The sequence below is a fragment of the Armigeres subalbatus genome, chromosome 3, assembly GCF_024139115.2.
Source record: "Armigeres subalbatus isolate Guangzhou_Male chromosome 3, GZ_Asu_2, whole genome shotgun sequence".
Classification (NCBI taxonomy): Eukaryota; Metazoa; Arthropoda; class Insecta; order Diptera; family Culicidae; genus Armigeres; species Armigeres subalbatus.
Genome location: NC_085141.1, coordinates 10,914,664 through 10,938,551, shown reverse-complemented (window position 1 = coordinate 10,938,551; position 23,888 = coordinate 10,914,664). Strand labels below are relative to the sequence as shown.

At 38.1% G+C, this 23,888-nt stretch overlaps 1 protein-coding gene and 1 non-coding gene across 13 annotated transcripts in view; one reads left to right on the top strand and one right to left on the bottom strand.

Moving 5' to 3' along the window:
* Positions 1–23,888, bottom strand: part of LOC134220025 (myotubularin-related protein 3) — a 136,446-nt gene that overhangs the window by 4,471 nt on the left and 108,087 nt on the right. For 7 of the 12 annotated variants that reach the window (XM_062698957.1, XM_062698955.1, XM_062698956.1 and 4 more), the window contains 5 exons: positions 8,386–8,810; positions 7,927–8,321; positions 7,678–7,864; positions 7,510–7,614; positions 6,767–7,165 (listed from right to left, as the gene is read on the bottom strand). In XM_062698957.1, the coding sequence (XP_062554941.1) occupies positions 6,767–7,165; positions 7,510–7,614; positions 7,678–7,864; positions 7,927–8,321; positions 8,386–8,810 (1,511 nt within the window). The remainder of the gene's footprint in view (positions 1–6,766; positions 7,166–7,509; positions 7,615–7,677; positions 7,865–7,926; positions 8,322–8,385; positions 8,811–23,888) is intronic. The other 5 variants (XM_062698963.1, XM_062698965.1, XM_062698966.1 and 2 more) reach the window with 3 other exon arrangements.
* Trnam-cau (transfer RNA methionine (anticodon CAU)) lies at positions 6,529–6,601 on the top strand. The gene has a single exon. It is a non-coding gene; the product is annotated as a tRNA-Met (tRNA).

Genomic DNA, 23,888 nt, shown 5'->3' with positions numbered 1-23,888 from the left:
GGAATATCCGAAGAAATTATTTTATATAAAGTATTTTTCAAAGTAACTCCTGAAGGAACTTCCGACAGTCTTAGATTTCTCCGAAAATTCCTTTATACATTCCGTCAAGACTTCGTTCAGAAACTCTGATATACCTTCTGAAAATCATTCGCAAATTCCTTTGAAATATATACGGAAAATGTTTTAGAAGTTCCTTCGGAAATTGTTTCAGAATTCCTCCAATAATTCTGTTGAAGCTCAGAATTTCATTTAAGGATTTCTACGGAAATTTCTTTAGGCTTTTCGAATTTGCTTAGACATTTCTTCGAAAATTAATTTATGAATTATTTTGGAAGATTCTTTTAGGAATTACTTCCTTTTTTTTAGAAATTCCGCTAGGGGTTCCATAGCAAGTTGCTGGACAATTTTTCATGAAATTCCCATAGGAATGCTTTTAAAACTACCTTAAGCAATTTCTAGAGAATAACTCCGGGTAAGCCTTTAAAAACACCTCCAGTAAGTTCTTTTGTAACTTTAGGAAGCTACCTACAGACACTGACAAAACTAGCTCTGAAAACGTTAATTCGATCAGTCGCTTTGTATGACCATGAATCATGGACGTTAAAATATGGCGGAAAAAACTGCGCTCAATACTTGGCGGCGTTGTGGAAAATGGTAAATGACACAGACGGGTTAAATAATCACGAGTTGTACCAAGTGTACAAAAATGCAGACATAGGCAGGCTGATAAAATGTGGCAGATTACAGTGGGCTGAACATGTACTGCGTATACCGGAAAAGAAACCAGCAAAAGAACCTGGAAGAGGACGTCGACTTCGGGGTAGACCCCGCACTCGGTGGCTGTATACAATCGAGGAAGATGCGCGTGCAGCCGGTTTGCAGGGAGTCTGGCGATTGGCGGCCCAAGAACGAGCAACCTACACAGAAAAAAAAATAATTAAAAATAAACAGCGCGTAAAACTTGACATGCGGAAATTTACACTATTTTACGCTGAAATGGCCTTCTTCCTAACAAGATTGCTTGGTATGCAATATTGACGTTTCACGTCAAATATTGTATATCTTTAGGCTACATCTCGTGTCGATGCACGCTAATAATGACGTTCCATTTATGTGCATGATTTTTAGCCTAAATTTCAGTGGATGTTTCTATCTGTGTGGAATAGGAAATTACATTCGGTTCTGCTCCGGACAACACGGAGGAAGAAATTCTTGGAAATTTCCCTCAGGAACTCCTTCACAACATTCTCCATTTCTTTTGATTTTTTCGGGATCCCTTCAGAAACTCATTTAAAAATCCTTTAGAAATTTCTTCGGGAATTCATTTGAAATATCCTTCTAAAATTGCTTTTGGGATGCTTTCGGGAATCTTGTTAGGAATTCCTTTAAAATGTGGAAATTTTCTTAAAAGGTTTCTACTGATTTTTTTTGGGGAATTCCTTAAGTTCCCAAAGTTCTTCCGGAAATTCCTACAAAAATTTTTCCGGAAATGCCTTCATAAACTCTTTCCGACATTACTTCACGAATTCCCTCGGGAAGTCCTTTAAAAAAGTCTTTTAGGAATTCCATCGAAAACTAGTTCATTCTTTAATAAATTTCCGAATGAATTCCTGCATGAATAACTAACTAAAGGAATTTTCCAAAGAGAACTTGAATGTATTTTAGAAAGAATACCTATATGAATTTCTGCAGAAATTCTCATAGGATTTTACGAAGGAATTCCTAATAAAATTTTCTAAGAAATGCCTGTAGGAATTTACAAAAAAAATCCTAGTTTCCGCCATAAATTCCTTCAGGAACTCCACCAAGAATTTTTTAGGCATATTTAACCGAAATTCAGGAAAAATATTCAATTCAGGTCGTCATCGTGCCCCAGTCTTACTCAGCTAGTATTCATTTTCAGTTATGTTGATCATCTATTAAGATTTGGGCATACAAGAACGCGGAAGTGCGGGATAAACTGTCCATTGTGGCTGTCATTAGTGGATTACATCGTGTATGTCCTTCCAGGATCCAGGGGTCACAGCAGGTGAACGTAGTAGCACTGCAAAATCTAAAAAAATAAAAAAATAAATATGCAGCCGCTCAAACATTGCCCAATTGCATATGTAACTCAAAGAATAGTAGTTTCTGAAATTTAGATATATTGAGAAGTAAACGTCTGGAGTGTATTATTAACACATTAGTTCTATGACACCGAAATCAACACGAAAAGTGAAGCAGGATTTATTATTTAACTAGCAGACCCGACGAACTTTGTTTCGCTTAAAATTAATTTATTCTCTGATTATATCTCGAGTTATGAAGAAATTGGTATTTCATTTGTATGGGAGCCCCCCTTTCCAAAGTGGGGAGGGATCTCGAACCATCTTAAGAACCTTCCCCGGCCCCTAAAACCGCAGCATACAAATTTTCACGCCAATCGGTTTAGTAGTTTCCGAGTCTATAAGGTTCAGACAGACAGAAATTCATTTTTATGTAGGGGACCAGGGGGCATTATGAACACCCGGGGCAGATTGGACACCCCCAATATTCTAGTTAATTCAATCATTTTTGTACTTCCAATACAGTGAACTCTATAATCCTTTCATAAACAACTAATTTACAGCGTAGAAGTCATTGTTTAATCTTCTTAGCGCATAAATTTGACAAAAAAGTTAAAATGTCTTCCAAATGATTAAAAATTATTAGTTTCACCTCCCATAAAATAAGCTTTACTTTACCATAGAGCGTGATTTCTCCTCCCTATATAGATTTTGATTCATCAAAATAAGAAAACCACGGTGTGTCTGGGACCATTATTATCGAAAAAAAATGTCCATCCATTTTGAACTCGGCTTTCGAAAGATATAATATCCAAGCGTCTGCTATGAACATTTCAAAATCTTTCATCTAGGGAATCAAAAGTTATAGCAGTTACAAATTTAATGATTTTTGCGTTCGATATCTCACTAATATGCAACCATATATACCGTGAATTTCCTCCTGATTACATCCAAATAAATTATCATCACATATGCAATTTGCAACCTCAATCCACTATAACCTTAAACCTATTCTTCGAATAATAGAAAAAAAAAAAGCAAAGGATGTTAGAAATAACATTGTACAAATATCGATGGCAAAATAGACAATACAACCAAAATACAGTATTCAAATTACAGAATTATTGCACTTCAATCTCCTAATCATACCAAAGTGTGAATATTGTCTATGACAGACAAGTAACTACACTCTGTATGATGATTCTGCTTTTATTGAATATGATAATAGTTGGTAACATAGAATACCGCGCTGAAACAATGTTGTCTTTCATGGGTACTGGGTAGTTAGTAAGACTAGTAACCAACATTTAAACAACAATGTGCATCATTTGTTGTCAGTTATACAACCATCATCCAGTTCGATTCAAGCAGTGGTACGAAAACGAGTTCCATTTGGAAAAAAAATGGGAAAGGCTAGATCACCCGAGAACCCGCCTTTTCCGAGAACGGTGGACGGAAAAAGCATATATGCACCACTTCGGAACAATTTAACTGACTTGCTGAACTACGATACATTTACTACATAAATTAACTGACACAGGGAATACTAGTATCCGACCAGAAGATGGAAACCATCGCATTTCCATGAAGCCAGGTAAGAAAATGAGAGATTTCAAAAGACTGAAAATATTTAAGAAATATTTCACTGTGATGATAATTTATTTGGATGTAATCAGGAGGAAATTCACGATGGTTGCATATTAGTGAGATATCGAACGCAAAAATTATTAAATTTGTAACTGCTATAACTTTCGATTCCCTAGATGAAAGATTTTGAAATTTTCACAGCAGACGCCTGGATATTATATCTTTCGAAAGGCGAGTTCAGAATGGATGGACATTTTTTTTCGTTAATAATGGTTACAGACACACCGTGAAAACAGTACAATCAAAATAAATTGCTTATATTTCGGGTATTAGCCACCCACGAAACCATGGAGAGGATGGTGAACCGCAGACTATCTACCACCTTGTACAGCCCAAACGACTGGACTTCAGACAGCATGCTTTCCGGTCTGGCCTTGGCACTGGGACGTACCTGGCTACCCTTGGCCAGATCTCGGACGACTGCTTGAAGAATGGCGAGCAAGTTGAACTTGCATCCCTTGATCTGGCGAAAGCCTACAATCGGGCGTGGACTACGAGGGTCCTGGAGAAACTCAAGAAATGGGGCATTACTGAAAATATGCTGGCTTCTCTGCGGAGCTTCCTAGATGGACGAACGAGCCAGGTACTGGTGGGAAACTACAAGTCGAAAGTAGTGCAGGAAGAAACCGGAGTCCCGCAAGGATCGGTGATCGCAGTTATGTTGTTCCTCGTGGCGATGAGCGGCGTCTTCTTGTTGCTTCCTAATTCTAGTACATGCTGATGATATTCTCCTGATCGTCACCGGTAAGCACCCCAGGAGCATCGGAGATCGGAGATCACGAGCAGGGCCTTCGACGAAATGGTGCAAAAGCTCTCCCCAACTTATAACGTGGCCATCCGGACCATCTCTGAGCTTCTCCCATCAACTCCAGCCCTTGCAGCCTGCGCGGAAACCGGAGTATTACTGGAACGAACATGGGGAAATGGGCAAGCTTGCTTCCTGCAAACCCAAGCAAACTTTGCCATAAACGCAGTGGCCAAATCTAAGCTTCTCCCGGTGGCTGAGGTTCACCGAGCAGGACCGGGAAGCTGGATACACGTGAGACTTCCCGACCAGTGTACGGTCTCCTCAGCCGAAGCAGCGGCCTTATCCAAGGCAGCATCTGATACAAATGCGGCATCCACTTTGATAGTTTCAGACTCAGCGAGCGCCCTGTTTGCTCTGGGTACCCGGCCACGCCGGAATCCGCGGAAACGAGGAGGCGGATAAGCTGGCCAACCTGGGAAAAAGCAGCGCCTACCTCACGCGAGAGGTTCCTGGGCCCGATGCCAGAAACGTAATAAGGAGAGCAGTGAAAGATTCATGGGAAACAGAGTGGTGGGGAAATCGCTCCTTGTTCCTGCGGAAAATTAAGGGAGAGCAAGGAGTTCGGTCATGGCCCGTTCCACCGGATGTGCGACACCTGTCAAGTAAGGAACAGCAGCGAGCATGTACTGTGTGAGTGCCCCCTCTATGAGGCCCCTAGGTCGCGGTACCCGATTGGTAGTATCAGGGATGCACTATCCAACGACCCGGCATACGAGACAGCAACCATCCGCTTCTTGAAAGATGCAGACATCTACAAGGACATCTAACAAGAACCCCCGGATCACACACACGACCCACGCTAACGAAAAAAGGACATCGATATACACTGGAAACAACGAAGTTACTACAATTGTACACCGAACGAACTAGGACAATGGCACGGATAAAGATAAACACCTAACATGAACCCACCACGGATTAAAAGATATTGACCAGGCACGAAACCACGGACTAGCTGAAAATGACAGTGACTGACAGCGAAGGTTGAGCCCTTCTGGCCCCTCCTTTTTTCTCTCCTTTTCCGGAGGTGAACCAGCCAAAAAAACACGAAACCAGTACGCTAGACAGACGTGCTTTCCCTACCATGCTACGAAGCACCTCAATCGTCCTCCGTAGCTCAGAAGGCTACTGATGAGATCAAATTTCCAACACCAGGCATACAGCCGCGCCCTGATAACTCTAAAGCTTCGAATCATTTAATAATTTTATTTAAGCTCAATTTGAACGTGATATTGTGTCATTTTTTAGCTAAAATCGTGTGACAGTCATTATCAGCACATTAATCCCGTCATGTGTGGGTTTGTCCAGCATCGAGTATCCGAGTCCTAGGCAAGCAACCAAAAACAATTGACGAGTATTGGCTTATTTATCTGTATTTGAAAGATGTAGGAAAAATGACGACTTCTATTATTGACCGTTTTTCATTCAAGCATTCTGGAATTTGACTAAAATAGTCTTTGATATTACAAAGATTTTTCTCTTTCATTGATTTGTCAACGCTTGATGTCTATTTCAAATTTCTATTTTATTAAAAAGACTTCCTTCAGTCATATGGTGCGATTTCCGTTTATATTAAACGTGTCATTTGATAGATAGGTATAAGAAAATATTGGTAAAAACTTCCTCAAGGAGTTCAAGATCGGACATTTACCCCTAACAAGAATGCGCGTCAACTTTCGTCAAGAGCGTCAATTATATTGTATGCGTTGTAACACTCGTTAGATTTTTCATCTTTTTATTGAATTCATCTGGTTTCAAAATCAACAGAAGAAATTCTATATTCCAAAATTCAAAAATCCTATCAGCCTTTTGAAATAAGTTCCTATAGATTATTTGATATCCTAACCTACTAACGATACTAAATAATGTATCGTTCAAGATTCATTATCCCTGAAGTTGTATTCAAGTAACTTGCACTGTAAGTTGAATTCAAGATTCTTCGTTCATATCATCAGAGTATTTATGGTTTGAATGGTTTATTTAGCAACCACTGAGTTGCATCGGCTATTTTTACCATTACCTCACACAGCCTCGATAGCGCAGTCGGTAGCGCGTAAGTCTCATAATCTTAAGGTCGTGAGTTCGATCCTCACTCGGGGCATATACTTTTTTATGTGGTCTTAACAATTAGTTTTTTTTTCGTTAGTCACAAGCTTCTAAATTATTTTTTTCGATGTCTCATTATTTTTATATATCGAAATAAATGGAATTTGTTCAAATGAAGCGGCACACCTAAGAGATTTAATATTCAATAAGCACAACTAACCAACGATTCCGATTCGTCAAAACCGTCACCACGATTACGTTTGAAACGGACTCGTTCGAGTACCCTCCGAATGGTCGTAGAGATTCTTTGGGTATGGCTTGACTGTTCGCGATACCGTTTCCAGTACTGACGCATACCTTTCTCACCCCTGTCGACTAGGTCTATCTCGTCGTTCTGATAGTCGAAGTGTAAGAGATCTCTGTCTTCCGTCGCCGAGGTCATCATTAGCATCGTTATCGTTAAATTCGGTTCGGTATTACTATAACTATCGTAAGCATCGTCCAGCTCTGAAATCCCAACTTTGTTGACTTTTTCTTCGTCGATGGAATATTCCACCATTTGGGTGATCACATTCGGATCAATCCGAACATTGTAACAAGAAGTGCAGTTGTCGTTAACCTGATCAAAGTGATGATGATAACAATAAGAAAGCTACTAGGTATCAACAAGGTGAAATAGTGAAACGGTTCGGAAAGATAACGATGGGCGATAGAAAGTATAGCCAATGGAAGAAAAGGAAAACAGTAAAAAGAACTAAATAGAGCATAGAAGTAGATTGTTTAGTAAGCTTATACAGTGACATTTAAGCTAATAAGGAACATAATAGTTTCGAATTTATTTGATTAGTCATATTTTGCTTAGATCAATCATATTTTCCACAATTTTTTGTAAAATGTTCTCTTGGACTCACGTTTTAGATTTGTGATTTTTTTATCTACAATTTAAAATTGATTCGCACATACCGGATCATCATTACCGTATTGTTGGTTGCTGCAATGGTGGCAGGTTTTCTCCAGTAGAGCTAATCGAGTGGCATAAAGCTCACGTTGCAGGGCTTCCTCTCGCAGCTGCGAAATAAAGGGTAAAGTTTAGTATCGCCCTGAATGAAGGGATGGAGATTAGCTACTTACTCTATTCTCATAGACGATCTGCTGCAGCCGTAGGTTCTGCTCCGACAGAGCATGGGCAAGACCGTCCGGGCAGGACAGTGCGGCTGCCGGTGGAGTTTGGATCGAGAATGGCACGCTCGGTGGGGTTAGTGGCAGTGAGCGGGCACCCGGCGTCGAAAAGCGAGAGTTTGTGGCACTTGGGGATATACTGAAATGTGGAAGAAAACGTGGTTAGTATCGATACAGTATCGGATTTCTGAACCGTATCACCTTCCATTGGTAGGCTTGTTGGGGCTCATGTCGTTTTTCGAGTTTGATGAGTTGCGTCTTCGTCGCTGGTTTTGCGGTTGATAGTGAGAAGATGTGTGCTGCTGTTGTGACTGATGTTGATGGCTAATTTGTGATTGGTGCTGAATGCTGTTTTCACTAGTCGATGATTTGCCATTGATTTCCAAATGCTGGAACTGTGGCTGCATGATGATGCTTTCGTCCATGGGATTAGAACTACGTAGTTTGCTGTAATTTGCAACGGAACCATTCACTAGGGATACCGACTGGGCCGGTACTCGATGCAAATCAGCTACTACGTTTCGCACCCGACCACTGTCGGTTTGATCTTTTGGTATAGGGGTTTGATTAATTTCACTTCCTTGATTGTATTTCTTCTAGAATGATTAAAGTGTTATATAATTAATATAATGAATTAAAACATTGTTTCATACTTCTTACCCTATCTTTATCCATACTATCACTAAATAAATCACATCCGTTGCTATCACCAGTCTGAGTAGTATTCAAAGTAGTACTAGTAGCAAAGCCGCTTCTGCCGGCTGCCAAGTCTTCGTGGATCTCGTCATGTCTACCGTTACTTGCTAGATCTAAACTAATACTATTTTCCCGATTGTAACCACCGTCTTCCTCGTCCTCATCGTCGCCGTCGTCCTCTTTTACATCCTTGACGATACGCGAGGGGCCATCGTCTTCACCGCTGCTCTCGCTTAGCTGGATAATCCTTTTCGGGGAAGAGTACTGATCCAGCGGAACCAACGTATCGGTGCTAGTTTCGACCGAACCGTGCCAGAGATTACCTCCAGCAGTAGCATGCTGAGGCGAAATCGGCACCACCGTGGGTGGGGGCGGTGAAGGGGATTTTCCTGTACAATGGAAACGGTAGTATTATTAGAACCTGAACAAAGATTATGTAGAATCATTGTAAAAGATGACCAGAAAAGTGTGGCTGTGGAACAGGTTATCAGTTTGGCGGTACAATGCCCCAGTCATATAACCAGAGCAAAATAAAAAAAATCTGTAATCTCATATTGTATGATTTGGGACTGTATATACAAAAGAGCAAAAATGATATTTTTGTTGCTTTTGGACAGATAAGGATTGGCATAATTATGATGCAACATTTTCATTCATATTACCTTCATAGACCTACAAAATTGATAACGTATTACGACGCATTAAATTTAACAATCAAATGTTAAGGTAGTCAGATTTGTCCTGCACAGTTAGCAAAAAAAATTACCTTGAGAATGCAAAATTTCCATAAAAAATTGGGAATTTTCCACAAAGCAAAAATAAATTAGCACTTTCGAAAGCAAAAATTGCAATTATAAAAATAATCCATGATTAATTATTTTAGAGCGTCTTAGGGGAAATGCTACAAGGTTAAAAGACTATTATTCTTCCATTTACTTCCACTATTCACTTTTTATGTATCAACAAACAGATACGTATTTCGTTTCCTACTTGGAAACTTCTTCAGTGTTTGTTATCGACTCGATAACAAATACTGAAGAAGTTTCCAAGTAGGAAACGAAATATATATCTGTTTGTCGATTTTTTTTTTTTTTTCGAGAGTTGACCAGTTGTAGTCTTAATAGACTGGTATCTCGGCTGGGCTCTCCATGTGATACACAATACTAGCAGACGACTCAAGCTATGTTGCTCACTAGGTCACTGCGGCCTGGGTTTGTATTGTGATCATACCGATACATTATTTTTTCTATCTACAGTCTGTCAATTATAAACCGAACAAATAATGGAAGCTCAACATGTACATAGATGTTTTCTGAATAAGTAGTTAACATGTAAATTTAATTATTAGTTACTTGGAGCCGACATTCAATACCTAATAGTAGTCTATGTTGACAACGGGTGGTACTGTTGCCATTTCCAAGTAACAATTTCGAATAAAGATGAAATGATATCATTCTGGTAGGGTAATTTCAAAATAGATTAATTTAAGTACTATTGTAATAAATGGACACATTGAAGAGCTTCCCTTATTTTAACACGGTTGAGTATCGGATGTTTGTCAATACGTCGTCGAGTTAATTGTATCCTATCAGTCACAGTAATGTCATATGTTAAAGTTTCAGTAGTCTAATAGTGATCATTATACAAAATGTCTGTCCAGTTGTTCCGTAATTGCTTTTTTTTGGTCAAGTTCTATTCCCTTTTCTAATATTCAAACCTTTATTATTTATTAAAATAATGAGGTCTAAAATTCAGTTATTCAGATTCAGGGTATACAATATTCAATATAATAGTGGATGAACGCATCATATGGTCTATCCTCATTTCCGTAAGTGGTCAAGTTATTAGTCTTGTAGCAATAATAGTGGTACTAGTTATTCTCTATCTTGTGAGTGCAATGGTCTCAATTAACTATTCTAAACAGAACTCTGTCTCTTGTCTTTCTGTCCACCGATGGTCATGTATTTATTTTCGTTTTTTATTATTTATTTGATATCATTAAATTTCAGTCATTTATTTTACTATCGGTCATTTATTTTATTATAAGGTAAAGGTCAGCGAATTTGTCTTAATACGAGAAACACTAAGTCATGTCCCCTATATATCCGCTAATTTTTCTAACTAACCTAATAGAAGGAAGAGAGAAACAGTTTTTTTGCGTTGATCCATGCAGCTAGAGAGACTAAAATAAAAAGATTATCGAGAAGATATAATAGATACATTCACTATCTCCAATGCCAAATTAGTAAATCTACAAATTCTACTTTTCACTACTAAAATTCTACTTCTACTTCAGCTATACTGCCGTTATACGCATAACTGTCCCATGTATATAGGGAATCCCAGCAAACATGGGACAAACATACGTATGATGGCAGTATACGGGTACAAAATGAATTATTGTTAGCTACTACTACAAGTATAAATAGATGTATGCTATTTGGATAAGCGTTTGTTTCAGGGTCTTGTTAGTATTAGAGTTATGTTAGTTAGACCCCTACTGAGCCCTGCCGGCACCTCCAAATTTACCAATAGGCAGTTGTTGTTAGATCGTGCGACACTAGCCATTAGTTAACTTGGAGGCATGGTACCTCAAGTGTTTGGTATAACTGTTGACCTTATTTAAGTAAGATGTGATAAAAGTTTCTCTACGGAGCTTATTTTCAAACCATTACCATTAAAATAACGATATTCTTGTGAAGGAGATATAAAAAATGGAAAAATATCTTAATTTTTTAATTTAGTGTTGAACTTAACCTTTGTTTGAAAAAAGCACTCTATTAAACAACAAAAATAAAAATAAAATAAAAATCTTTTTAAGACACTTGAAATATCAACGTCAAGCCCCTTATCCATGGACAGGGAAATATATATCTGTTTGTTGATACATAAAAAGTGAATAGTGGAAGTAAATGGAAGAATAATAGTCTTTTAAAATAATCCATGAAAAAATAGAAACGTTCCATTGAAAAAAAACAAATATCCTTATATAAATCAATATATAAAATCAACTACTGAATTTTCCATAAAATAAATACTTTTTTTACACCAAACAAATAAAACTCTTCACAAAAAAATAATAAAGAACAATAAAAAAATGAAAATTTCCGTAAAGAAATATAAAAAAGCAATAAAACTGAGCATTTTTTTCATAGATGACCCCTTCTTTAGAAGCGTTTATTGTTCATGGAAAATTTAATCAACTTTATATATAAGTTGGTTTTCTTTGTAGTTTTGAATTCCAGCCACAAAAATATTGACATGAACATCATAAATTTTGAAAAAAATATTTTATTGCGTTGCCTGTTTTTTACCATGGGTGGGGCAAGTGAAAATTTTCCGACACTGAATGCATTTCTCTATTTTTCCAAACTCAAATAATTTTTATTAAGCGTATATAAACAAATGATACTAATTTGAACTCATTCGAAGGCTTTTGGATATTACAGTGATGCGTAGTAATACTAAATCAGGAACCCAAAGTGCCAAGCGTGTCAGTGTTTTAAATAATCCACGTTTGATAAATAATTCGTGAAAAATTTTATTTATATAGCTTAAATACAAGAATCACTACTATTGCGAATAAATCAACAATTATGATTTATTTAGTTGAAATTTATAAAATTTATTTATTTGGTAATGTAGACTCTTCTACTGAAACCATAAGTGTTAATGTTAATTGTTAATGAAACACAATATGATTCCAGGTTTGATGAATATTTCAAAGATAATTTCTCTGCATTATCGCCAAGGTTCATTATCTTACTATAAACCTGAAATAGAAAGTAGTGTTAGACACAAATGGAGATGAGATATTAGATCTCAAAAAAATCAAGTAAAGAAAACATAAAAATATAAAAATCATTTAATGGAGGCACTCTAGTGCCCTTTGACTTCCATGAAGTGTCAAAAAGCATCACAACAGATCACAGTTTTGCTCTATTCAGTATAATTATCATTTGCATGAAATATATGAACAGAAAATGTGTTCTTATATTGAAAAATCCTCTTTTAAAATCATTTTTTCACTTACCCCACATGTGGGGCAAGTGAAAAATTGAAACCGATTTTTTTGTTTTCCAAATATTTTGTATCCTAAAAGTATTTCTCAAAGATCTTGTTCGCAGGCATATAAAGATTGGATAGATGATTCGTTATGTCATAAATATGATCAATTTCAATATTATCTTCAACTTTTATGACTTGATGAACATGAAATATACGATTTCCTTTACCCACTTGCCCCACTGTACCTTAATTAAATATTTGTAACGGCCTTATTGATTATTTGGTAATTTTTTTTTATTTTTCATAGAAAAAAAAATTCATTTTGTGGAAAGTTTTGTTTATTGCTAATATTAATTTATTTATGGAAATTTTGTGTTTTTTTTTTCAATGGAACATTTTGAATTCTTCATGAAAAATTATTTTTTTTTAATTGAAATTTTTGCTTTTAAAAGTGTTTATTTATTTTTGTTTTGTGAAACATTCTTAATTGTTTATGGAAATTTTGTATTATCTGTGGAAACTTTATATTTATTTGTTGCTTATATCCAGATTTCTTTATTGGCAATTTTATATTTTTTTGGAACATTTTCAAATTCTTTGTGGAAATTTTATTTTACTGCCATTAGTTGCACTCACTGAATGATTTTTTTTTGTTAAAAGTTGTGAAAAATGAAAGAGCAGATTTTTTGTCAACTGTGTAAGACAACTCTGAAGGTAGTATCATACCTAGCGATGTTTTCCACAAATGTTGGCCTCCCTGTATTTATTATGGGGCGGGATATTCGAATTTGAATGTTAACATCCCGTGAATCGTTGGTTTAAATGCACTTTTATTTTATTCAGGTTAAGTAAATTTATCCTCTCTAAACAACACAACAAGAAACAAACGACAAAATTTGCTTGCCATAAGACGAGTTTGTACAATCCCATTGAATTCCACCACTTAATTGTATCTTTCAAGATACAATTAAGTGGTGGAATTCAATGGGATTGTACAAACTCGTCTTATGACAAGTGAAGACATTTCACTAAAAAGCTCAAAATAATTTTCTAGACAAAATTTGGTGAAACAAAAAAAAATAGAATCAATTTTCGTCATATAAAAACAAGGATAACCGACCATGAGAAATAGAACCAACGCTCACTTGGAGTATCTACTTGACAGGTTTCTTGCTTGAATTTCTGCTGTTTTTTTAAGGTTCGATTGGGTGCATCGGGCATCTGCATTTCTTCTACTACGAGTAGAATAACATTCTAACTGATGAACCGGAAGTTCTGCAATTTCTTAATTTTTAATATTTTATGGAAATAAAACATTCGACATGAACAAATAATTTAAAATTGTACCAGGAAACCCCACAAAAATGTTATGAATAAGATGTTAGGGTCATATTGACCCAGACATGTAAATGCTTATATAAAAGTCAAAATACAACCGAATTTTAAAGTTTACATATCGTTCGAAAGATAAACTTATCAATATTTTGTGGCGTGGTTAAATATTTTAACCTTCCGGAGCTCGCATGGTCCTGGATCGCTGACGCAGTCCAACCCTTGTTGTGAACGGCAAGCGAGTTTTTATTCGAAGGTGTTATACTTCTTACCTTATATCGTTTTACTTTTACTTTACTTTTACTTCATGTCGTCAGGCTCGGTTTGTTAAATATTGAAAACTGACAATATGAAGTCCCACCCCGGGAGCGCTAAACAGCGATTTGAGACTGGTGCCAGTTAAGTCTCAATTACGGTTCTCTGAGGGGCTAAAAACCTTAATAATAAAGAAAAAAATACGAGAAAGGCAAACATACGGTTCTGGCAGCGCGCGTTAATAGACTTTGCTTTGGTTATTGCTATATTTTGGATTTTTTGGTAGTCGAGACATTCTACTCTCTTAGTAAAACCGCATGACACCGACCTGAAACGGCGAGTGGGCCTTGTAGCACGCCATTAAAACTTTGTTTTGTCAACTGGGTGAGAGTAGAATCAGGTTAAAATTTCTGACAAGCGCTGATCTGGCACTGAACACGCAAGTGTCATCCCTCGCATGGCCTCCCTGCTACATCGGCAAGCATAGATCACCATAGGAGAACAAAGGCGACTACCTACTTCAGTGGGATTCTACGAAAGCTGGGAGCGCGGAGGTCAGAAAATGGAGCTGACCACGAACATCTCGGACGTGATCAAGTCCTTTCTGGATAACCGCGTGGAATACAGCAGGGAGGCAAAGCAGGAATGAAGGTTGGAGGAACGAAAGATCCGCATTGAAGATTCGGTTCCTTACTGAGGAAAAACAGCTGGCGGTGCCACTTCTAAGCTTAGTAAGGTCGGGTTGGAAGCCGAGCATAATGGAGCTAGTGCCAAGAAGCCAGTACCACCTGTGGGAAAGGATACGGTCATACGTAGGGAGAAGGTCAGGAAAACGGCTGACCCTAAGGAACTGCAAGGGCAAGCGTCTCCACCAAAAACAGGGTGCTGAAAATCGCAGAGAGAAAGGCCTTCCATGAGGGGGGTCGTGAACCCCAAAAAAGCGAAAAGAGCGGAAAAGGAAGCCGCAAAGAAAACGGCTTATGTCTATAAAGGAGCGATGGCCACCTTTCAATAGCCGTAGTTGAAGAAACAGAGGCGAGGCAATTATTGTCACGGGCAAAAGCTCGCGGCTTTACTGAGGGCCATGAGAAGCGATGAAAAACACGTTGGCATGGGCGAGGAAGTAAACTCGCTGATAGCGATCAATGCCGCTCAAAATAATAACTTTATCTAGTGGCCAAAGCTGACGAAAATAGGGACCAAATAGTGACTTTCAGTAGTAGAAAAAGTGACCAAATAGTGACTTTCAGATTCAATTGCAATTTCGATGAGAAGAAATCAAGCGTTTATGGGTCGAAGGGGAATTATTATTTGGTAACTAGTCGACCCGGCAGACGTTGTCCTGCATAGTAGGCGGAAATGGGCGTTGTGAACTTCCCATGCGAAATTTCCATACAAATCTTAATTTTAGTTTTTTACGAATTATTCAACGCTACTCGTGATTTTCGCAAGAGGTAATATCATATAAACCCGTCGGAAACGATATCGAACATATTTGCTGAAGGAATGAAGAAAATCCGTCCATCCGTTTTCGAGTTATGCGGATACGAACACAGACCATTTCATTTTTATTATATAGATTTGATAGCGGAAAACATCTTTCACTCACCACTTTTTTCTAGAAAGAACTCGAAGGAGAAACAAAAATCGTGCATGCTAACTTTCATCTACTCATTGACTAAATAAAATAGTATTGCCCTCTTTTTTTTATCCCCTGCGAGCAAATCAATGGAAGTAAGCGAAATATGGTTCCAACTCATAAGACCTATTTTTTCCCGAAAAATGATTTCTCGACGAAGATCTGCGGGAATGAGCATTCTCTTCTCGTGAGAATGAGTGTAAATTACGATCCCTGTGTAAATTTCGAAAGTTTGGATTTTTTTAGTGCGATTGGAACAACACGGATAGTTTTGGTAGAAAACGACACAAAAATTATGTGAATCGTCTACAAATTCAAAAGTTATCGAAATAAAAATTCACAATTTTTCATATCGGAATTTTCTACATTTATGCAATTTTAAATATTTTTTTTTAATCATTATTAAGGAGACTTCCAGCCCTAGGCTGGCTCGTATATATTTTTGGAAAATTATATATATTTATATATTTTGGAAAATTTTAAAGTATTGACCGAAGTGGATGTTGGGAGGAAAGTGGGGCTTTTATTTTCTCATATTCCTTACAGCAAAATTACTATGGGGATCCCTTACGTATTTAATATATCGCCCTCCAATTGGATCGCAGAAAGTTGAGGGTTCGAGACACGTGGATTCTTTTTAGCAAATTTCATATTGAACCGCCAACAGTGCAGTTGATAGGAGAGACTGTGGCAACTTGATCCCCTTTTCTCATTTCCAATGTATCGCAACCAAGGATAAATAAACTTACGCGGTTTTCGCACATAATCTACAAGAAATATATTATTCAACTTTACGGATAGTGATAGTCGTGATAGTCTGTAAATGGTTGTTGTTATTGATACACAATCAATTCTTTGGAGTGCTGTAAACAGTCGAATTTGAAAATATTCGGACGGAATTGTTCTCTCTCTAAGAACTTGCTTTAATAAAAGTAGAAAGGTGCTATCTGAACTTTTAAATATTTTTTCTTCAAAATACGCAGATTTCCCGACTTCCTGTGCGCATTTATGAACAATTCAATATGGAATTGCAAACAATTCAATATGCAAATGCAATATGGAATTCGACAGCGCATGCAATCTTCAAAATTGTGGACACTCGATCCCCTTTCGAAGATATCTACTTAATAATTTTGTTTTCAAGGAAATCCTTCATTACATCTGTCAAATCTACAAAAAATTAGCCGCTTGAGAACAAATTTAATTTTTCGCCGAACTTTTCGTAATGAGGGATCAAGTCTCCCCATATTGAGGTAACAACTTAAAGTCCAAAGCCGTCCATCAGAATAAATAAGGTTGTCAATCCAAAAAATAACTCGCCACATAACGATCATATGATCGAGGTTTGCCAAATCGCACCAAATGCCAATGAAAAATGTTTTGCCAATCTTTCCTTGTAGTAGATTCAATTGATCACAAATCGCATCGGACATCGCTCAACGCCATTACTGAGGATATCGTATTCAACAAATATCAGTCGAAAAGTCGCTTGGTGCGATTTGGCAGAACCCTGACCATTTGTGTAGAGGATCTATTATAAAAAATACGTTACAACAAAACTGCTTTAATTTACAATGTTGTGAAAACTCATATGTGAATATGTACATTATGTGGAAAATATTGATTTGGAAAATGTATTGGAGGTAACCACTTTCCTTCCGATGGGACAACTCGAACCCATGACCCTACAGTACACTAGACTGGTGCTTTAACCAACTAAGCTACGAAGGACCGCCGTCGGCCGTTGGCCGTTGAACACTTTCTAATTTGTAGGATGTTAAAACCATCGGGGTTCAAATTAAAAAGTGTTCAACGGCCATAATAACCGGGGGTCCACGGTATAGTCAGTCATGCAAGCAGGAGACCTGCTGATTTCGAAACATTTAAAAAAAAACAATCAAACTTTATACAGTAGGGGAAGGTAGGCTTGATCCCTTGGGAGAATTGATCCTCCCTTGTCTTACCGAGAACTGAATCAGTTTTGGTTCAAATCAAAGTTAATTGTCTATTTTCGGGGATTAAACCACACGACTCGGACATTCATTTACAATGTTGTGAAAACTCATATGTGAATATGTACATTATGTGGAAGATATTGATTTGGAAAATGTATTGGAGGTAACCACTTTCCCTTCGATGGGACTCGAACCCATGACCCTACAGTACACTAGACTGGTGGTTTAACCAACTAAGCTACGAAGGACCTTCGGCCTTCGCAACCTAGAGGGTACTGAACGAGCTTGAGATTCCCAAATTGGACGCATAGTCAAATCACTCGCAATCCATTTCTCAAGCTAACACTTCCACATGTGTATAGTACACTTTCACATTAGAGGAGCGTGAGGATTTAGAATGTCTGGCGGCAATATTAATGTATGTACACATATTAATATATTAACGTTTTAATAGTCGTGTGGAGTCGTGTGGTTTAATCCCCGGAAATAGATAATTAACTTTGATTTGAACCAAAACTGATTTAGTTCTCGGTAAGGCAAGGGAGGATCAATTCTCCCAAGGGATCAAGCCTACCTTTCCCTACTGTATAAAGTTTGATTGTTTTTTTTTTTAATGTTTCGAAATCAGCAGGTGCTTGCATGACTGACTATACCGTGGACCCCCGGTTATTATGGCCGTTGAACACTTTTTAATTTGAACTCCGATGGTTTTAACATCCTACAAATTAAAAAGTGTTCAAACGTCATTTAGCGCGTGGATTGGAGAAAAGAAAAATGGAACATTGTGTAAGAAAACCCAAAATCAAAACAAAACAGCTAAGAGAGCACTCAGGAACCGGGTTATGTGATCCTCATTAGGGTGCCAATGGAATGGGAAAAAAATTTGTTATCGAATTTCAAAAAACGACATTGCTCACAAGTTTCATTACCCCGAAATATGACCTGAAAATTTGAGCTCAATCGGACATGATTCAGGGGTGCCTAAAATGCATCAAAGTTGTAAAATTTTACCCATGAAAATTTTCTCAATTTTTGTTTTCGAAGCCAATAACTTAAAAATGTATGAAACTTCAAGATCTAATGTTATTTAAAATAAAAAAAATATTTTTTTCTTAGAACATTTTTGGAACTTTGAATTTTTTTTCAGATGAAGAAATTTTTTATCATCGAATTTTAGAACCGGACGATACGTAAACATTCTCGTAGCCTATGCAAAATTTGAGCTAATTCAGACATGATTTAGGGGAGCTCAAAATTAATAAGAACTTTTCTTTCTATTCTTGGTTTAAATTACATAGAAGAACCATGTAATTTATTGAATAAAACAGTATGTCAATATAACAACTCCTTTTTTTACATTATTCACGTAATTTCTTGATTTGTTTTCAAACTCCAACTCCAACTTACAACCAACTTACAACTTACTTACTCCAACTTACAAATCAGGATTATCTATTTCACTTAAGATCAATACACAAAGGTTTTTTTTTACGTCGATCTTTTTCAATGTAAATCAAAACCGCGTAAAAATAAACGGTGTTTAAAAAAAAAACGACGTTAAAAAAAAAACGATTTCAAAAACCCGATAAAAAATCCTGTTCAAAAAAAGTTCCGCAATGACATGAATCGTGTTTCTTCATTATCAGTTTTCTTGATCTTTGCACGTGGTGTTTTGAATTGGGTACCGTGTAATAATAACCGCGTATAAATAAACCTCAGTGCAATAAACATTGCCTAGCAATCTGATAATTTGGCACCCTAATGCTCATAGAGTAACCAGAAGTTCGAATTAAGAGATGAACCCCGTTAATATGAATGAGGTAAATTTCACACTATCGTAAATTTAAATGAGGTAAATTTCACACCCGCTATCAGGCCTGCAACTGCATCCGCAGCACGCAGAAGGGTGAGATGATTCTGCGCAAAACAGTGCTGCGTATAAAACAGTAAAACAGTAGTTCAGTAGTCCTGGTGGCTGCACTGAGAGATCAGTGTGGCGTCAAAATCCAGGATACCGCGATTCGATTTAAGAAGGGTCGAACGGAAACGCAGGTTGCTACATTCCAAGTACCCTTGGCTGATGTCGAGAAGGTGCTGGATAAGCAACACATCCATCCGGTGGGCTGGCCTATCCGGCTTCCAAACGGGTTCAGACATGCAGGTAATTGAATCTCAACCACTGCGAGGTAGCGCAAGCGTTGCTACAACGGTCGGTATATGAGAACAAGACAACATCAGTTTTGCCCTGCTATCGGACGGACCTGTATTGCATCCCTGCTGGGAACGGCAGTTGGATTGCGGACACGTGTCAATCTGGACATGCGTGAATATACAATCCAGGACAACCCAGTTTCATCTCCTGACGATGAGGGTTTCGTTATAGCCAAGCTAAAAGGTGTTTACTTTTGTAGCTGCTACTGTCCGCCTGTATGGTACACAGAGCAGTACTCTAGATAGTCTTGTAGGCGCACTAACTGGTTTGAAACCATAAGTAGTAGCAGGTGACTTCAATGCGTGGGCACTGGGGATCCCGGTTCTGGGATACGCCAGAGGTAATATCCTGTTAGAGTCGCTAGCGAGACTGAACGTGGTCCTGTTGAATGAGCAGGTATCTACCTTCAGAGGTCCGAGAGGTGAGTCATGTATCGATGGACCGGGATGAACGGCAGACCCTGAATGTATGGTTCATGGAATCATGTTTTAGCTTCCAAAGCTGCTTCAAAGCCTTCATGTTTGCAGGGTGACCACTTAACTTCCCTTTTTAAATTCCCGCATATTTCCCGATATTTTTTGGAAAATTCCCGATATAATTTTGAAGAATAAAAATAAAAATTTCTATTCTAATTTCAAAACAAAAATCGCCAATGGTTATATTTTATTCTAAAAGTGCTTTTAATTGACGTTTTCTGTCATAAATTTATTTAGTTTCATTGTCTCAGTCGATTCTTTGGCTAATTTAGGGTTAATTTTTGAAACCTCTATTTTAAAAGTCGATAGTTCTAGACCGACATTTGAAAAAGGAGTAACAGCCGAACTTTATTCTTTTTAGTTCTTTGTCTATGTATGTAGACGAGCAATCGTGGAGAAGAAAAGGTTGGCTGTTACGCCCTTTTCAAGTGTTGGTATAGAGTTAACTTTAAATATATTAAGGTGACACGGGAAGCACTAACAATCATCAAATCGTCATAATTTTCATCATTGAAAGCTTAACTTTTTTGCTACAACAAATATGATTTTGAAAAAGTATCACCGACGCGTGCTTACTCGTAATCTACATGCTGATACATTTACAGTTACATCAAACAACTGAAACCCGAAATACGCCGCTCCAAAGTTGCGAGGTGATAATGCTAGAAAAAGACGAAAGATAGGAAAAATAACACGGTGTTTAGTGCCTCCCCGAGTCACCTTAAAGAATACGTTGAGAGAATAACATGTTTGCGTCTGCCAATATTGTGGCATCAATCTTCTGCAACACCTTCAAACTTCAGAGATAAGCCAGCCTAGGGCTGCATATCCTTTTTTATCTTCATTATAGTGATTCATCTCTTAAACTAACTTTAATAAAAAAATCACCTTCATGTTTTTCATTGCTTGTTGCCTATCACTATTTTTTTCCTTAATCTATTTTAGTTCTTGAAACTTATATTATCTTGGCCAGTGATGTATTATTGATATGATTATTCCTACTATTGCTACACATCCTGATCTTATTATGGCATCATAATTTATTATTTATGCCAGTCCTTCCTTCATCCTTAAGCTGGTTTACGATCAAACACTGTTCATTGATCTAAATCACTTCTCCTGTACAGCATTACCATCTGGCAAAATTAAGATATTAACAACGAATGCCCAGAAATTCTTAAGATGTGTGAAACAGAACATAATTGGATATATTTACTGGACTACTGTCGACAAGTCTCCAGACAAAACTCGAGTCGCTTTCAATTCAAGAGAATATCCTTGGTCTTAGAAAACTGCTGAAACGTAGGTGGCATGTTGCTTTCCATCATAACTATTGAGAAGAGCCTTAGACTCGACATTAAAGAATTCTGGTTTATTACTATCATTATACAATTGACTAAACCGGATATGTCAAATAGTTTCGAACGTTACGTGGAAAAACTTATGTATTTTAAACAGTTTTACACTAGAATAGTTATCCACGATTTAATGAAAAGAACGACTGATGACTTTTTCCCGAATTTTTGTATTATTTCAAGAAATTACCGACTTTGTCCAGCATTTCCCGCATGGACTTTCAATTCCCGCATTTCCCGACTCACTGGCCACCCTGTGTTTCAGAGGAGAGCCAGCCTAGGGTTGCAAATCTCTTTAATAAAGATAATAATAATATCGTTTATGTTCTTCATTGCTTTTTTCCTGATCTCTATTTTTTGCTCAATCTATTTTCAGTTCTTGAGACATATTTTACCTTGACTACATGTTTTGGATGTAGTGAATCATTTTTGCCTTTCTCGTACAACTAAGTTGTACCGAAAGGCTATCATTTCACTCCGAAAACGAACTTTTTATAGAAGCCTCGGAGACCCATAGTATTATATACCAATCGACTCAGCTCGACGAGCTGAGCACATGTCTGTCTGTCCGTGTGTATGTGTGTGTGTATGTGTGTGCACAAAAGCTATAAAAAACATTAGACAACTTTTTGTATAGTAATCCTTAACCGATTTTCTCGCAACAAGTTTCATTCGACAGGGGACAAAGCCTTGTTGATCACTATTGAATTTTATAACGATCGGTCATTGCGTTTAAAAGTTATGAAGAAAATGGTACATCGAACTATAGAAGCGCCATATAAGGTTGGTGTCTTAACTAAATGCGAGAAAGGCACCACCAACGCTAGGTGGATTAATCTGGGTTTTTTTGTTTATCTCTACTATTGTTACACACCCAACCGGTGAAGGTTAGATTTTCTTACACTTCTGTAGAAGAACCTACCAAAACCTGTATAAGAACTGGGCATATTCTATAGATTCTTATACAAATATTGTATTAGATTTTACAATTTTGCTAGCTTTTCTTATAAAATTTGTTTGTGAGCTTACATTTTCTGTATAAGAATCTAACAATTTCGCATATGCCAGTCGCTGATTGGATGCACATACTGATCTTATTATGGCATCATACCTACTTTATTATTTATGTCATTCTTTCCTTCATCCTTATACTGGTTTAAGATCAACCACTGTTCATTAATCTGAAGCAGCAGTTCTCAACCTTTTTCCTGAGAGGTACCCCTTCAAACTTATGCTTTCATTGAGGTACCCCCTGTTTTATTTTCGCTGTGAATGAAAATAGGCGTATTTCAAAAGATATCTTAAAAACAAACCACAAAACTAAAAAATTGTCTGAAGTTTTCATTTTGTGAAACTTTCTGAATCAAATTGATTGAAGCATCCCACAAGACCATTGGATGCTTCCGAGCCTCTAGGAACAAAGCTTCCGAGCCTCTTGGAAGGAGGCTTCCGAGCCTCTTGGAAGGAGGCTTCCGAGCCTCTTGGAAGGAGGCTTCCGAGCCTGTTGGAAGGAGGCTTCCGAGCCTCTTGGAAGGAGGCTTCCGAGCCTCTTGGAAGGAGGCTTCCGAGCCTCTTGGAAGGAGGCTTCCGAGCCTCTTGGAAGGAGGCTTCCGAGCCTCTTGGAAGGAGGCTTCCGAGCCTCTTGGAAGGAGGCTCTGAGCCTCTTGGAAGGAGGCTTCCGAGCCTCTTGGAAGGAGGCTTCCGAGCCTCTTGGAAGGAGGCTTCCGAGCCTCTTGGAAGGAGGCTTCCGAGCCTCTTGGAAGGAGGCTTCCGAGCCTCTTGGAAGCAGGCTTCCGAGCCTCTTGAAAGGAGGCTTCCGAGCCTCTTGAAAGGAGGCTTCCGAGCCTCTTGAAAGGAGGCTTCCGAGCCTCTTGTAAGGAGGCTTCCGAGCATTTTGGAAGGAGTTTTCCGAGCCTCTTGGAAGGAGGCTTCCGAGCCTCCTGAAAGAAGGCTTCCGAGCCTCTTGAAAGGCGGCTTCCGAATCGCTTGGAAGGATGCTTCCGAGCCGCTTGGAAGGAGGTTTCCGAGCCTCTTGGAAGGAGGCTTCCGAGCCGCTTGGAAGGAGGCTTCCGAGCCGCTTGGAAGGAGGCTTCCGAGCCGCTTGGAAGAAGGCTTCCGAGCCTCTTGAAAGGAGGCTCCCGAGCCCCTTGGAAGGAGGCTTCCGAGCCTCTTGGAAGGAGCCTTCCGAGCCTCTTGAAAGGAGACTTCCGAGCCTCTGGAAAGGAGGCTTCCGAG